At 40.5% G+C, this 15,166-nt stretch overlaps 3 protein-coding genes across 4 annotated transcripts; 2 read left to right on the top strand and 1 right to left on the bottom strand.

Annotated features, from left to right (window-relative positions):
- Positions 1 to 2,188: 2,188 nt before the first annotated feature.
- tp53rk (TP53 regulating kinase) lies at positions 2,189 to 3,478 on the bottom strand. The gene is made up of 2 exons (XM_031875607.1): positions 3,250 to 3,478; positions 2,189 to 2,786 (listed from the first exon to the last, which is right to left on the bottom strand). The coding sequence occupies exons 1-2, from the start codon at positions 3,470 to 3,472 to the stop codon at positions 2,308 to 2,310; spliced, it is 702 nt and encodes a 233-aa protein (XP_031731467.1). The 5' UTR covers positions 3,473 to 3,478; the 3' UTR covers positions 2,189 to 2,307.
- A 1,284-nt stretch (positions 3,479 to 4,762) lies between these two features.
- mrps33 (mitochondrial ribosomal protein S33) lies at positions 4,763 to 8,408 on the top strand. Of its 2 annotated transcripts, none has more exons than XM_031875594.1 (3): positions 4,763 to 5,125; positions 5,762 to 6,014; positions 6,197 to 8,408. In XM_031875594.1, the coding sequence occupies exons 2-3, from the start codon at positions 5,800 to 5,802 to the stop codon at positions 6,300 to 6,302; spliced, it is 321 nt and encodes a 106-aa protein (XP_031731454.1). In that variant the 5' UTR covers positions 4,763 to 5,125; positions 5,762 to 5,799; the 3' UTR covers positions 6,303 to 8,408. The 2 variants fall into 2 exon arrangements, with proteins under 2 accessions (XP_031731454.1, XP_031731453.1); XM_031875593.1 differs by having other exon boundaries at positions 4,764 to 5,114.
- Positions 8,409 to 8,534: 126 nt separating this feature from the next.
- slc2a10 (solute carrier family 2 member 10) lies at positions 8,535 to 15,163 on the top strand. Its single transcript, XM_031875586.1, has 6 exons — positions 8,535 to 9,105; positions 10,236 to 10,311; positions 11,866 to 13,140; positions 13,365 to 13,487; positions 14,093 to 14,228; positions 14,319 to 15,163. The coding sequence occupies exons 2-6, from the start codon at positions 10,308 to 10,310 to the stop codon at positions 14,413 to 14,415; spliced, it is 1,635 nt and encodes a 544-aa protein (XP_031731446.1). The 5' UTR covers positions 8,535 to 9,105; positions 10,236 to 10,307; the 3' UTR covers positions 14,416 to 15,163.
- Positions 15,164 to 15,166: the final 3 nt, after the last annotated feature.

A 15,166-nucleotide genomic window follows, 5' to 3' on the forward strand; every position in this document is an offset into this window, starting at 1 on the left:
GACTGTTGGTAGCAGTCCTGAATACATCCCAGTCTGTACAGTCCAAACACGCACGAAGGTCCTCCATAGCTTCACTGGTCCACTTCTTGAATTTCCTCACCACAGGTTTGCAGAGCTTTAATTTCTGCCTGTAAGCAGGAATCAGATGGACCATGACGTGGTCAGAGAGTCCCAGTGCAGCACGGGGGACGGCGTGATAGGCCCTGCTGATTGTGGTGTAGCAGTGGTCTAGAATGTTCTCCTCTCTGGTAGGGCTTTTAGTGAACTGTCTGTATTTGGGTAGTTCATGGCTGAGGTTTCCTTTGTTAAAGTCCCCAAGGACAATAACTAGAGAGTCCGGGTAGGTCCGCTCCACACACCGTATCTGATCGGCGAGTGTCCGCTGTGCCTCCTGCACGTTACCCAGCGGCGGCATGTAGACACCGATCAGAATGAATGAAGCAAACTCGCGGGGGGAGTAAAATGGTTCACAGTTTATAATGAAGGATTCCAGATCAGGAGAACAGTGCTGTAGAATCACTGACACATCGTTGCACCAGCCACTGTTGGTGTAAAAACACATGTGTTAATGTGAGGCATTTAGCCGAAGTTGACAGGAAAAATGTGAAGAGAGTTAGCTTCAGGCTGGTAATTAGTTGTGTTGCAGCTACTTGCCTTATATGCAATAAAGGCTCCCAGCTGAAATCTGACCATGGACATTCCAGTGACAGAACATGTTAACCATTCAGCCACTGTGGTTTATAAATGTAGGATAGTCCAAACCATACGCAGAATGCTGACATCTGAATGACATATTATACTATGATATTTTATGACATTCTATGATATGATATGATGTTTTTAATGATATTTTATGGCAAACTATACAAAGACATTTTTCATTACGTTTTTATGGCATACTATACAATGATATATTTTCATGAAATTTCTATGGCATACTAGTATAATACTTTTTAAGGACATCGTTTTGGCAAACTGTTATGACATTTTTTATGGCATAGTATATCATGACACTTTATGATATTTATATATATATATATATATATATATATATATATGTACATACAGTATATACAGTATATATATATATATATATATATATATATATATATATATATATATAATACTTTTTTAAGGTATATTTTTTGCCTCCTATACTATATTTTTAAGGCATACTATACAATACTTTTTAAAAGATATTTTATTTTTTTGAGATACTAAATTATGTTTTGATGGAATACTATACTATGACATTTTTCATCCCATCTTCATGGCATATGATACATTTTTATGGTATACCTTTTATCATATATTTTATGACATTCATGACAAACGATACTTTGACATTTTATGGCATACTATACTATGACATTCTTTATTTCAGTTTTAAGCCTTTCAATACTACGATATTTGTATAACATGCTGTGTATTACGCCGTTGAGGTCATACGTGCATTATTACAAAAGGAGACCAGACGAACCAAAGATGGCTCACACCTCAGAGGGTTTTAAACCAACAAGAGGTGTCTTAGTATGGAGTCAGTCTAAGATATAAATAATGGTATCGAAGTTGGAATGCTGATGTATCTTATTCAATTTTTTGTCAGGTTTTTAGCAAATTACATAGATAATGAATGTAATGAATGGATTTTCAACACACTGTATACAATCTTTAAGGTCTGGGTGTCTAGTGTGTAGTGTCTATTATATTTTAGATATAGTTTATTTGTGCATACTTCATTACATATTAACACAAAAAATATTTATATTTATTATTCCTCACTTTATACATTTCGCTTTTAATGTGCTTTTAAAAGGGTGTCTGTTTGAAGTTTCCTTCTATGACAACATTATATTCAAAAGCCTCTAGGCTCTAGTTATATAATAAATACATATTTTGATATAATTTTGCTTTGATGTGTAGGGCAGATATCAGGGCACTGCTTGATTCGGTGTAGAAACCTGACGGTCTCTGCTGTCTTCTACATCCAAACAATGTAACCCCAAAACAACTTTTAACAAACATGAGCCAAAACAGTGTTCATATACAACATATATTTAAGTATTTAAGTGCAAGATTCCAACGACAACTTACAGTCAAAGCAGACACTTTGTTCAAAGTGAATGCAACCAACATCATTAAAAAGCCCATCTTTTTATTATATCAAAGAAATAAAACATTTATTACATTTTTATTTTCAAAATAACAACTTTATTATTATAACATCATTTCCAGAGAGGCTTGTCCCTGAACACAGCACGGATCATCAGCCCACCATCGACCTCTTCCTCCCTCTCAACCGGATCATCAGCCCACCATCGACCTCTTCCTCCCTCTCAACCGGACCTCATCCAGCTTTTTAATGACCGACGAGGACTTCTTGGACGCCACCGCGTAGCTCTTCAGCAGCCTCTCGAACAGAGTCTCTGTGTTCGGGTGGGTGCTGAGGAAGGCCTTCTCCAGCACGTACAAGTCCACCCCCTTATCCTCCGGCAGGGCGGAGATGTAGCTCAGGCCGAAGTCGATGAGGAACAGCTCGGACTCCCCGTCCTCCTGGTGTCTCAGCAGCATGTTGGAGGTGGTCAGGTCCCCGTGGACGACGTCCTCGTCGTGCATTTTGGCCAGGATCTGGCCCACCCTCTCAGCCAGCCACCCCAGCTCCTTACTACAATCAGACTGCCAAGTGGAGGCGATGTGGTCGCGTACAGTCGAGGAACCCGCGATTTCCTCCAAGAAAATACAGTGGGATGTGTAGTCCACAAAGTAGACTACAGGGGCAGATATGCCTGAGGAGAGAAGTTGAAGGAGAGTTGTATGAAGATACAAAATCCTGTGTTTTCTGGTATCAAATGTTAAGGATGTCGTTATTCGATATCAATAAATCCCATGAAGACAAAAAACGTATTTACAATGTGATACGAAGCTACAGAGGACTGTGGCTCAATCTCTAAGGCCTTAAACCCTGAACCCTGAGGGACTTAACCATGTCACCTGGTGATGAGTGTGTGAGACTGCGAGGGCTTCTCCCCCGGCAATTATTACTGCGTCAACCCATCAGCTTCGCTTGTAACGGAACAATATTTTGTTGTAGCACCGGTTGGCTGAGTTGAAGCTACTTTAGCTTCTTTTCTTGAACTGTTCTCATTTGATAACGATGGTGCGCTTCGTCAAAGCCACTCAGACCTTAGACTTGATAGAATTGTGTCCAGACTGGTTGAGACCAGCAGGGTTGACTGTTGTTGAACTTGCCTGCTCTCCGGCAGCGCAGTATGGAGCGGACCTCCTGCACCGTCCTTCGGTGGGTCAGCTTCTCGTCCAGCACCGGGTGTCTGTAACGCTTTGGGAACCTTTCTTTCACAATAGTCGGCTTTCCCAAGAACTCTGCCCGGTACACCCGAGCTTCTGCTCCTTGTTTTATTAGCTCTGCTTTACTGAGGAACTCTGGGATCGCCATACTCTTTTCCTGAGCCATGTTTACTTCCGCTCTTCTTCTGCTGTCTGCTGTCCTCAGCCCTCCTGCTTCCTCTGCTCTGTTTCTACAGGCTGCCACCTAGCGGCCACTAATGAAACACACACTGCCTACAGAGGGAGATGTCCCACTGGCACGGTCAAGTGAAAAAGAAAGGTTTTACTAGTTGCTTTTTACCGTAACCAGCTCTAAATCTACGTACACAGATATTTATGTAAACTAAACGTTCATTTAAATTGCTTAATTTTATGCATTCCCCTAACTTTTAATTTAGGAGGCACACATATTCACAATTACAAAAATGAGGCAATCATTACACATACAAATTCAACATCCTCTAAACTCAACACATACCAAATTTGACATAAAACATGTACACAAGCAAAAACAAATAGCATAATAATAGTAGGATACTTATTTAAGATTAATAAATAAATAGAAACATAACAAAATAATGTGTAATAGCCATAGATTAGATTAATTAGATAGATTAATTAATATACTGTAGATAAAATAAATAATTTCTAATATTTGGATTTCATTAATTGCAGGGATTTAATATAGAGTTGACTTTCATTATAGTAGCACATGAAGCGAGGTGGGGTCTTAAAAACTTTTGACCTATGAATAAAGAAGTTGGCTGGAATTAGTAAAACATTCATCATTGGGTCTAACTTTTTTGTCTTCAGAAAAAAACAAAAATAATATTATTATGATCAATAGTAAGCATTGCTGTGGATTTGCCACTTAACAATTCCATTAATTGTTTCCAGAACAACTGTGTATGAGATCTTGATGAACTTATTGATCCTGCTCCTATCAACAGCATAGAACAGAACACTTGCTAAAATACCTACAAACAGACACCTGGGTCGAGCTAACATGTATTTGCAAAACTAGTTTGCTTCACTCTTAATTTTAATGAACCTTCAATTGCTCACAGATCATGGCTGTGGGTCACTTTATTCATAACGTTCAATACAAATTCAAGATAAATTCAGGGTTTCATACATGTAAAATCTACATTCTCAGATTTCTCAGTGTTTTCTTGTGTTGGAGAATATATACAACCTGGTATCCTGCTATTTTTAAATATGATATGATAAATGATATCTTACCGTTTATATTGTGGCTTTATTTTCAGGTAAAAATACATATTGACACACACAATTCAAATCGCTGTATATTCCACGATGAGTGCACTTCAGCCGACGGATAACCGGAACTTTGTGCATCACCTGTCAAACCCACGGACCTCTTAAAAGCGACGGACTTCCTGCTAGCGCTTAATCGCAAAAAAGTTACACCAGACTTAAAAATACGGAAAGTCTGTGTTAATTTAAGTTTTAATGACGACTTATTGATGTATACATGTGCAATTTATGGAATATGGCTCGTGTTGGAAATAGAAATACCACTTTACCATTAAATAGGAAGTGAGGACAACTAACCAATCAGCTCCACGGAAAATGTGTCATGCGCGATAGCGCTTGTGATGGCAGTGTGGTGCGCGTGAAGGTGAATGTGAGCCAAAACGTTAGTGAACTGAACGGAATTCTAGTAGTCGTCATTTAGAGGTTCCTGCGTTTACCGGCCTTTAGTGAGTTTCACTAAAGAACGGCGTGGACGTCCTCTCAGGCTGCAGGTAAGAACCGTGTAAGAACGTGACTCATTCATTCGTTCATGGCTGTTCACCAGGGAAGTGTAGTTTCTCATTGTGTGAGGGTTTTAAGAAAGATTGGCTTCAATACAATGAGTAAAACATCACTAACATGAACCCACGGTGTTATGTCAGTGTGGTAATTAACAGAAGTGGACGGACACACATGCATAACACCGTCAATATGCGTGTATGCTGTAGAATGCTAGCACGAGACCAGACGCTGGCTGCTCTCCTGCTTTCCTACTTTCTTTTAAAGACATGGCCTCCAAATACATGTTGTACCACATTTAGTTTAATCTTTGATAATCTAACTACTGTGCAGGATTTGTATTTTATTGCTAAAATAAGTATGCTGAATATTTAACACAACAAATATCATCACGGTTCTCTGATAATCAGAAAGCTATCAAATATGGTTCAGTACAGTGATGTTGGTCCAAAATAAATACAAATACAAATGAGGTGGGTTTTTTTGGTCTTTAAATCCTAATATGCAAAAAACATATTAACTCGGATTTCGAAGTTTTCATGTTGTGTCTGCTATCTGTTGTGCAACAGCAGACGTCGGAGTATGAAGTTGGTCGGTCAGTCTGACACATGTTCTCTATGATTTCTGTTTGATCTTCAAGCCACTGGTGAAGTCCTCTCTCTGCTCTGCTCAGCGGTCATGGCCGGCTTGTCCAGCTATGCCTTGCGCATGGCCAGACTGAGCGCACAGATCTTTGGGGAGGTGGTGCGTCCGACAGACTCTAGGTCTATGAAGGTGGTCCAGCTGTTCCAGGAGCCTCCCATGGCCAAGAGGAAGGAGGTGTACGACTGGTACCCACAGCACAAGATCTACTACGCCATGACCCAGAAGCTCCGGTTCATGGGGCTGTTCAGGTACTCAGAATGACCTGCTTGATCATTTATGCCCTTAGCTCTGCTGGAAGAGTTTTCAATGTGAAACATCGATACAGGAAGTGGCTTTATATTGAGGGTAAAACCGGTAAAATACATGGGTTATCAAGAAGACTGAGCAGCCAGTGAGAATGTTTGTTACAATGTTTGCTCTTCCTTCTCAGAGACGAGCATGAGGACTTCAAGGAGGAGATGCGTCGCCTCAGGAAACTGAGAGGAAAAGGGAAACCGAAGAAAGGAGAAGGGAAGAGAGCGGGGAAGAAGAAATGAGCGGCTTCTTTTTTCTTTCTCTTTGTTATGCAGGCAGACAACATTGGACTGTGGACATGCTCCTTATTCTGCTCTCCTCAAGGAGGACAGGAAGGACTTGTTGCTGCTCAGGTGCTCTTCTGTAGCCTGACTGACCCCTGACCTCTGACGCCTGACCTCCCAGGAAGAAACAAGAAGACAGACAGAAACTAATAATCCTCATTATTTTTAGACATAAGATTAAAAATTTCAATAAAGATGCATCTGTTATTACTATCACTACTGATAGTACTGCTACTACTATATATTGCTGCTGAAAAATGAGTGCTGTTACTACTATGAATACCATTAGTAGACTATTACTGCTGCTACGGTTGTACTCTTTACAGTAGTAGTAGTAGGACTACTTCTGCTGCTGTAGTACTCTTTAGTAGGACTACTGCTGTTGTACTCTTTAGTAGGAATATTTCTGCTGCTGTTGTACTCTTTAGTAGGACTGCTGCTGTAGTACTCTTTAGGACTACTTCTGCTGGTGTTGTACTCTTTAGTAGGACTACTTCTGCTACTGTTGTACTCTTTAGTAGGCTTCTGCTGTTGTACTCTTTAGTAGGCTTCTGCTGTAGTACTCTTTAGTAGGACTACATCTACTACTGTTGTACTCTTTACTAGGACTGCTGCTATTGTACTCTTTAGTAGGACTACTTCTGCTGCGATTGTACTCTTTATTAGGACTACTTCTGCTGCTGTTGTACTCTTTTGTAGGACTACTTCTGCTGCTGTTGTACTCTTTTGTAGGACTACTTCTGCTGCTGTTGTACTCTTTAGTAGGACTACTTCTGCTGCGATTGTACTCTTTTGTAGGACTACTTCTGCTGCTGTTGTACTCTTTAGTAGGACTACTTCTGCTGCGATTGTACTCTTTAGTAGGACTACTTCTGCTGCTGTTGTACTCTTTAGTAGGCTTCTGCTGTTGTACTCTTTAGTAGGACTACTGCTACTGTTGTACTCTTTAGTAGGACTGCTGCTATTGTACTCTTTAGTAGGACTACTTCTGCTGCGATTGTACTCTTTAGTAGGACTACTTCTGCTGCTGTTGTACTCTTTAGTAGGACTGCTGCTGTTGGCCCTACTTCTGCTTCTGTACATGCTTTAAACCCAAATAATGACAATAACCAATACTAGACGACATCTAAATTGAGTCAAATGTCTAATATATAACTGTGGAACATTTTTAATTAGTTATTCAGTCAGTTATGAACTTCATCATTCGTAATGTGTAATATGATCTTTGGCTTCACCACTCAGCGTGGATAACAACAAAACCAGACAAATAATTGAGGGCTAACAGAACATCAACAAACCTGACTTTAGAAGAAAAAGAGAGGACAGAGGGACAAGGACGCCATGGAAGCAGTAGTGGAATTGCCAAAACGGGCTTATATTTTCAATTGTACTGTGACGTGATTAGATCTTCTACTTCAGTGTGAGTAGAAGTACAACAATGTAAGTGATCGTTTGAAAATACTGTGGTACATGTAAGAGTCCCGCATTCAATACTGTAAAAGTGTGTCACCACGAAGGTACGTATTTATAGCAACCTCTCAATGTTATATTAGTGTTGGATTTTTAACACGGAGGTATTACTATAAGCACCATTTTCATGTTGTAGCTGGATGAGGTGAAGCAACCATTAACTCATTTTTGATATGTTGATCACCTGTAGGGCTGGCCAATATAGAAAATATCAAATACAATATTTTTGACCAATTATATCGATATTGTACTAATGCTTTTTTGCAAAATATGAACACGTTGAGATTTTTTGATAAATAATCATCAGTTATGTGGACATAGTGACTAATTGTAAAAGACAAATAACAGAATAATCTGGTAACTTCAGAAAATGACATTACTGTAATTGTTACTGTAAAATGTTTGTGATCTTAATCTGAACTGTAACTACAGCTGTTAGATAAATGTAAAGGAGTAAAAGGAACAATAGTTCCCCATCAAATGCAGTTGGGTGGTGGGAGTATAAAGCAGCACAACAGTAACATACTCAAATAAAGTACAAGTAGAACTGTAGTATTTAATTAAATATTAGCTAAATAAATAATCCAATACTAACCAAATAAATAAATATGCCTGTGAAATAAATAAATGAGGCAATAAATATAAAAGTACATTCAAATAATATAAATGAGTCTGTATAGTTCAATAAATAAACAGATTTTTATTTCAAAAGGGACATTTGTCAAAGGACTACTTTATTTTTTATTTCATAATTCCACATTTATTCCACAGATATTTTTATTTCCATCGTACATTGAAATGAAGTGGGCGTGGTTATCTCAGATTCAGACCGAAGCACAAGAACTAACTGGCGAGTGCGCTCATCTATATTGGCTCATATTTACTTTTATTTATATATGTATTGCCTCATTTGTTGACTTCCAAATGTATTTCATAGACGTATTTATTTCTGTATTTATCTTCTTCTTTTTTTACATTAAATGAAATGGTATTCCGTAGCCTACCTCAAAACTGTGGAATCCTTCAGTAAATGTATTCATTTACAAATTGTGGTCAGTTTTGAAACACACGAACTGCTTATTTCTTCATTCATATATGATATCATTATTATATGAGACCAGCTATAATGACATGATGCGGTCCTCTGAGTCTCTCTGCTGCTCTCCGTCCTGGGACAGTCAGAAGTTCCTCTCCTGTAACTTGACACCGCTGCCACGTCGCTCCGACTTCCTGAAGGGACGCAAGTTTTTCTCCAGGAGCATCTCTTTAACTACCCGCTCTGCTGCTCACGGTGAGTCCATGTCTCCTCCCGGAATGTCTCATAGCCGACAATATAGCAGTCCTCGCCAGACTAAAGTGTCTCCTGAGCTCAACGCAGCCATGCAGCAGACTGTTACGTCCGTCTGTCCCGTTGAACAACTGCTTCAAGTCCTGCACGGAAAAGCAGTGGACGGATAACGGGCCTGTTGTCCACAGCTGAGCTATCAGCGCAGTAACACACAGGACTCTTAATACCGGAGACTCTCTGTCTATTTATTCTCTTCAGGGCCGCGACGGAATGTAACTAAGTATATTTACTCAATATAGCTACTTTACTTTTTATTTCCATTGAATGCCACTTTATACTTCTACTCCACAACAGTTTTGACTGAGGAACTACTTCATACTGCACTTCTTTTATACAACAACAGTTACTGAATAATTTGCAGATAAAGCGTCTCCATAAAGCTCAGACGTTATGATGGGTTGCTATATGAAACTTTCCAGCAGTATGTAAAGTAAAGTGAAATAGTATAAAATACTGCAGTGATGAACAATCTAATGTCTGTAGGGTCCATTCTGCTGCATAATTACTTTTGCCTTTAATACTTTGAAGTATATTTTTGGTGATAATACTTCCTTAAACTTCAAGAGTAACTGAACCCCCAAAACACCCCTTTTCAGCTCAAACCCAATTTATATGTATATTTATATACCTGATGGGGAACATCTACAGTGACACTTGGGGGATTTTCTGTATTCGTCCACATGTTGTTTTGAGTATCAAATATCAAATAATATATCAAAAAAGTCCAGTCAGCACCGAACCAGAACCGTCTCTCAGTCCATTTGGAACAAGAGTTCTTCAGATGTTGTGCACATTCACACACCTCGTCCCCGCTGCTGCAGGACATGTTGATATGAGACTAAAAAGGGAGTGAGACAGCCGTGTAGTTCTGTTGAGCCAATCTCGAATGGACCCCCTAATGAAATCATGGCAATCAACAAGAGGGTTGTCATGGCGACGGGGCTGCAACAGTCTATATGAGCAGCAAGACACGAGACAGGTGCCAGACCAGGAGGGCTCTGCAGGACCCGGAGATTGTCCGTAATATTATTACAATTTGTATTATCATATTAAGTTTTGCTTATATTTCACAGCGGAATTCCTCCGAGAGATGAACGCAGACATGCAGAGGCTGACTGAAATGTGAAGGTAACAGGACAACAACAATGGGTGAGTGGTTTTACAAAGTAATGCCGTTCTGTACGGACTGCCCTGCAGCGTGTTTAGTTCTGCTCTGGTGTAAAGACAAGCAAAATGTAACAGATGCATTGTAGGGACCTGTGTGACCTGTGATACACTGTTTGAGTATCGCAGCTGCTGATAGTTGAAGCTACATTTAGACCATCAAGGGTCATTCAAAATTACCAAACTATTCAAATCAACCAATTAAATGTGAAACTTAACTGTATCTGCAGTCGGTATGAGCTTCATCTTTCCTCATATAAATGGGACACAGAGTACTCTTTAATGAAATTCAGCAGCTCTCATTTGCATTTGTGTCAAAAGATAGTGCACATGAAAGACTCTCAGGTTAATGTGAGCGGCAGCTGCAGAGCAGTTGGAGGGATGAACGATGATCATTCACTTGGAACTCACTCAAATAAATACGAACTGTAAACTAATGAAAACACTGGAAATCTACAGACTGCAACAACTTAACTTTATTTATCTGTAAAGAACCGTGAACAATATGGAACAAAAATGTTGCCGGATTTTTGTTTTGTTGTACCTGAGCACCTTGTGCTGCTTGTACTGTGTGAACAAAAGCTTCCTGCTTCAGAGGTTTGCATGCTGGCTGAATCTGTTCTAATCTCACCAGCAACATTCATTCTTAAAGTTTAATCCGGATCAGTGTGATGCTACATAGTCACACTTTTACACTTATAGACTGTAGAAAAATATAAAACTGCATATTTAGGGCTAATGAAGGTAAAAAATCTTAAATTACGGAGCCAGGGAGAGAGGGTATATTCTGAGATAAAACTCCGAATTTTAGAAGTGAAAGTCGTAAATTTAAAAGATTTTTTTTTTGGATATTCTCAGAGATTAAAGTGGTGAATCTAAAAGAAGAAACTCACAATTTTGAAGATTTTAAAGTAAAAAATGGCCGTAAAACACAGTCGCAAAAACATGGCTCCATCGCAGTGGTACACAAATTTATAAAAGCCACAGCACACCTTCATAGGATTTTTCTTCCTTGGCCCCCCAAAGTGGAAACCACTGCTCAACCATTTATGACATCATCCATAGCTTCCTGAAGGCACATTTTGAAGATATGACCTATAGTCTTGCTGCTATCTGGAGCATATACATTCTATGATCTGGAGAGATTAATGAAGCTCTAAAATGTACCTCACTCAACCATTATGAAACTCAACATCTTTTAAATGGACACTAAGAAGACGAATCTGCTACCTGAAAGGAAACAAGAAGATTGACTTTGTATTTCTTTGTTTTAATGGATACTTATGGAGCTGCTGTCTTTTGGAGTCGGTATCTAGTGGCCATTAGTGGTACTGCATCTAATGGCAATTCAGATCTGTCTGTAGCCTTGACAGCGGATTTCACAGTCTCACAGCGAATCAATCTACATGATCTAACAGAAACCTCATGAAGTTGAAAGATTAACATCAAATTCATACATTTACCCTCGAGATTATTTTTGTGTGTAAATGTACATATTTTGCTCAGAGTAAATCCTCTGACTGTTCTCCTTCACCATAGGTAGCTCCATCCTCCTGTTGGCCAGCGTGGTGTCCACTCTGGGCGGCCTGGTCTTTGGTTATGAGTTGGGCATCATCTCAGGCGCTCTGCTGCAGCTCAAGGCCGAGTTCGGACTCTCGTGTGTCCAGCAGGAGGCTCTGGTCAGCTCTCTGTTGATAGGAACTCTGCTCGCCTCCATCGTGGGCGGCTGCTTGATCGACCACCGGGGCCGCAGGAACTCCATCCTCCTCGGCAACGTGTTGATCCTCACCGGCAGCCTGGTTCTGCTCATCGGCTCCTACTCGGCACTGGTGGTGGGCAGGATGACGGTGGGCTTCGCCATGTGTATATCCTCCATGTCCTGCTGCATCTTTGTGTCCGAGATAGTTACCCCGGATCGCAGGGGCTTCCTGGTAACGCTGTATGAAGCCGGGATCACCGTGGGCATCCTGGCAGCCTACGCCATGAACTACATCCTGGCCGACTCTAAAAGAGGGTGGAAGTGGATGTTTGGATTAGCCATAGTACCGACTATGATTCAGTTGGTCTCTATCTGGTTCCTCCCATCCAGCACGAAGGAATCTTCAAGTCCAAGTTATTGTTTTCAAACTGAAAGCAGCCTGATGAATACTGTCGAAGCAGATGACTCAAAAGTCGGCTCCAGCATGGAAAGCAAGAAGGTTCAGTTCAACAGTATGGACCTTTTCCAGCGCAAAGACAACATGAGGACTCGGACCGTCATCGGCCTCGGACTGGTGCTCTTTCAGCAGTTCACAGGCCAGCCGAATGTCCTCCTGTACGCCTCCACCATCTTCCACTCTGTGGGGTTTCACAGCAATGCCTCGGCGGTGCTGGCGTCTGTGGGCTTGGGGTTCGTCAAAGTGGTCGCTACTCTGACCTCCATGGTGTTTTCGGACCGGGTGGGGCGGAGGCCCCTGCTCATCAGTGGATGCTCTGTTATGGCGCTGTGTCTGATAACCATCGGACTCCTCAGTGGACGTTCATCGATGAATGCCAGGAGGCCTTGTGATTCTGAGGACTTCAACGTTAACAGAACCAACCTGCCTCATCTAACTGTTGGTAATCGATCCGTTTTTGAGGCGTCTTTACACGAGAGACAAAGACTCCTCGATAACAACACACAAGATGAAGATGTAGTTCTCAATGAAGTTGGACAGAAACAACCGGACAATCCTCTGGCACCTCCTCCGAGCGCCCATGGCACGGTTGCGAACTGGATCATTCTCGTGTGTATGATGGCTGTTGTCGGTGCATACTCCGTTGGATTTGGACCAAGTTGGTATATTCTCTCAAAACAAGGCGTTTTTTGTGCATTTAAAGCTTCATGAGGCAAGATTGATTAAATACATGGTTAAATTGATGCGCATTTTCAATCTGCTTAGATGCAAAGATGCCTAATGTAGCTTTACCGTCTTTAAAAATAACTTTATCCAACATGGAGCCTGTCGAGTGTTTTATTAGAGCTCTGAAGTTAAGCACTTTCTTTTGTCTTGGACCAGTGACCTGGCTTCTCCTGAGTGAAATATTTCCAGCTGCTATCAGAGGAAGGGCATTCGCATTCACCAACTGCTTCAACTGGGCTGCCAACCTGTTGGTCACATTCACTTTCTTAAATTGTATCGGTGAGTTCCCATACACCATTTTCACGGTGGACATTTTGACTTGTCACAGTGGGGAAAGTGCAGGTGGAAATAATAAAAGCAACGGTGGTTCCGTTCCATTAGCATTCCATGTAAGGAAAGGAGTGAGAAATAAAAAAGGAACTGGAAAAAAGCCACAAAGTGATTGATTTCATGAACAACTCAATATGTTTGCAGTGTAGAGGTCCCAGTGACTCTGAACTTTAAACTCAGTCTTGTATGTTAAGATAAAACACCAAATACTTTTAGGTAGTATATGGCGAACTTGCCTCATTAAACACAGCAGACACAGAGCTTATTGCAGTCCTGTGACAGCCACAGACGTCAGATTGTTTTCTTTTTCTGTCTGAGCATTTGATTCATTGATTGCTGTTGGGATGTAATCAGAATTTTAATAAATATTGTATTAATTATGAAGAACCAACTCTAGCTTCAGCATTTAACAGTCTAAGATTATAAAATAACTGCAGAGAAGGGTTCATTGCTGAATTGATATCCGTTCTTACATCAAACGATGGTCACATTTCCCTTTAGTGACGTATTGAAATGATGGCCAGCAGAGAGTGAACTGTGCTTTCGATCAACAGATGCAATCGGTCTGTCGGGGATATTCCTCCTGTATGGGATGACCGCTGTGGCCGCTGGGCTTTTCTTTTACTTCATGCTACCAGAGACCAAAGGGAAGAGTCTGGAGGAGATAGACAAGGAGCTGCGTTTAAACAAGTAGGATCTATATTTGTCTTCACTAAATACTCAACCACGTTTCTCACTTAGCATGAGACACTCATGTGTCTCTTTGGTCTTGTTTTGCAGGTTTTACCAAGGTGAGGAGTGCTGCTGCATAAAGAGCTGGAGAAACCCTTCCCCACAGTACCAGAGAGTGCACTGTCAAGTCAGCACCTCGGGGTGATTTATTATAAGATATTACAGTACTGACAGGCATAGACACCATGTAGGCTTTAGACCAGGCTAGGCCTTCCTGTTGCACCTGGAACACGTGGTATCTTTGTGAAACACGCTAACAAAGTGCATTCTGTGTGACGTGACTTTTGTAAATGATATTTTGGGTATGTTCATTTACATTTTAACAAGGAATTTTTTTTTTTTTTTTTTTTTTTAAATTTAGATTCTACAGCCAGAAAACTAAAAGCTGCTGTGCATCAAGTGGTCTGCAGCAGTCTACAACATGTTCTTAACTTGATTGTAACATTTACAGTTTTACCTTTATCTCATTCAGATTTTTTCCAAGTCGATCTCAATACATTGATATCAATGAATTGTACATTTAGTCATTGGTCTTCATATGTATTCCTCATGGCCATACTGGCCACAAAGTAATCCTTCCCAATGTGCGTTCAATGTAAAAAAATAAATAAAATAAATTGTGGCTAAAATGTTTAGTCCTCGTTTTGTGCAAAGACGCAGTCTTTAAACGCAGACATCGTTGTGTACTAAAAGACTAATTTGGAAGTGGCTCCGACCAGTCTTATGGTGCAGTGGTTTCCACAAACTGACACATACAACCATTCACACTCACACTAAGGTTTAGAGTCTGTAACTGTAATTAGTGTCACATTCTGAAGGGATACCTTCACATCAAGTACCAACAGGAGTAATGAAAGCACCCATAATAACCACGGACGTTTGACACTAAATAATGG

This window comes from Anarrhichthys ocellatus, unplaced genomic scaffold, assembly GCF_004355925.1.
Source record: "Anarrhichthys ocellatus isolate YVR2014 unplaced genomic scaffold, GSC_Weel_1.0 scaffold92, whole genome shotgun sequence".
In the NCBI taxonomy this organism is placed as follows: domain Eukaryota; kingdom Metazoa; phylum Chordata; class Actinopteri; order Perciformes; family Anarhichadidae; genus Anarrhichthys; species Anarrhichthys ocellatus.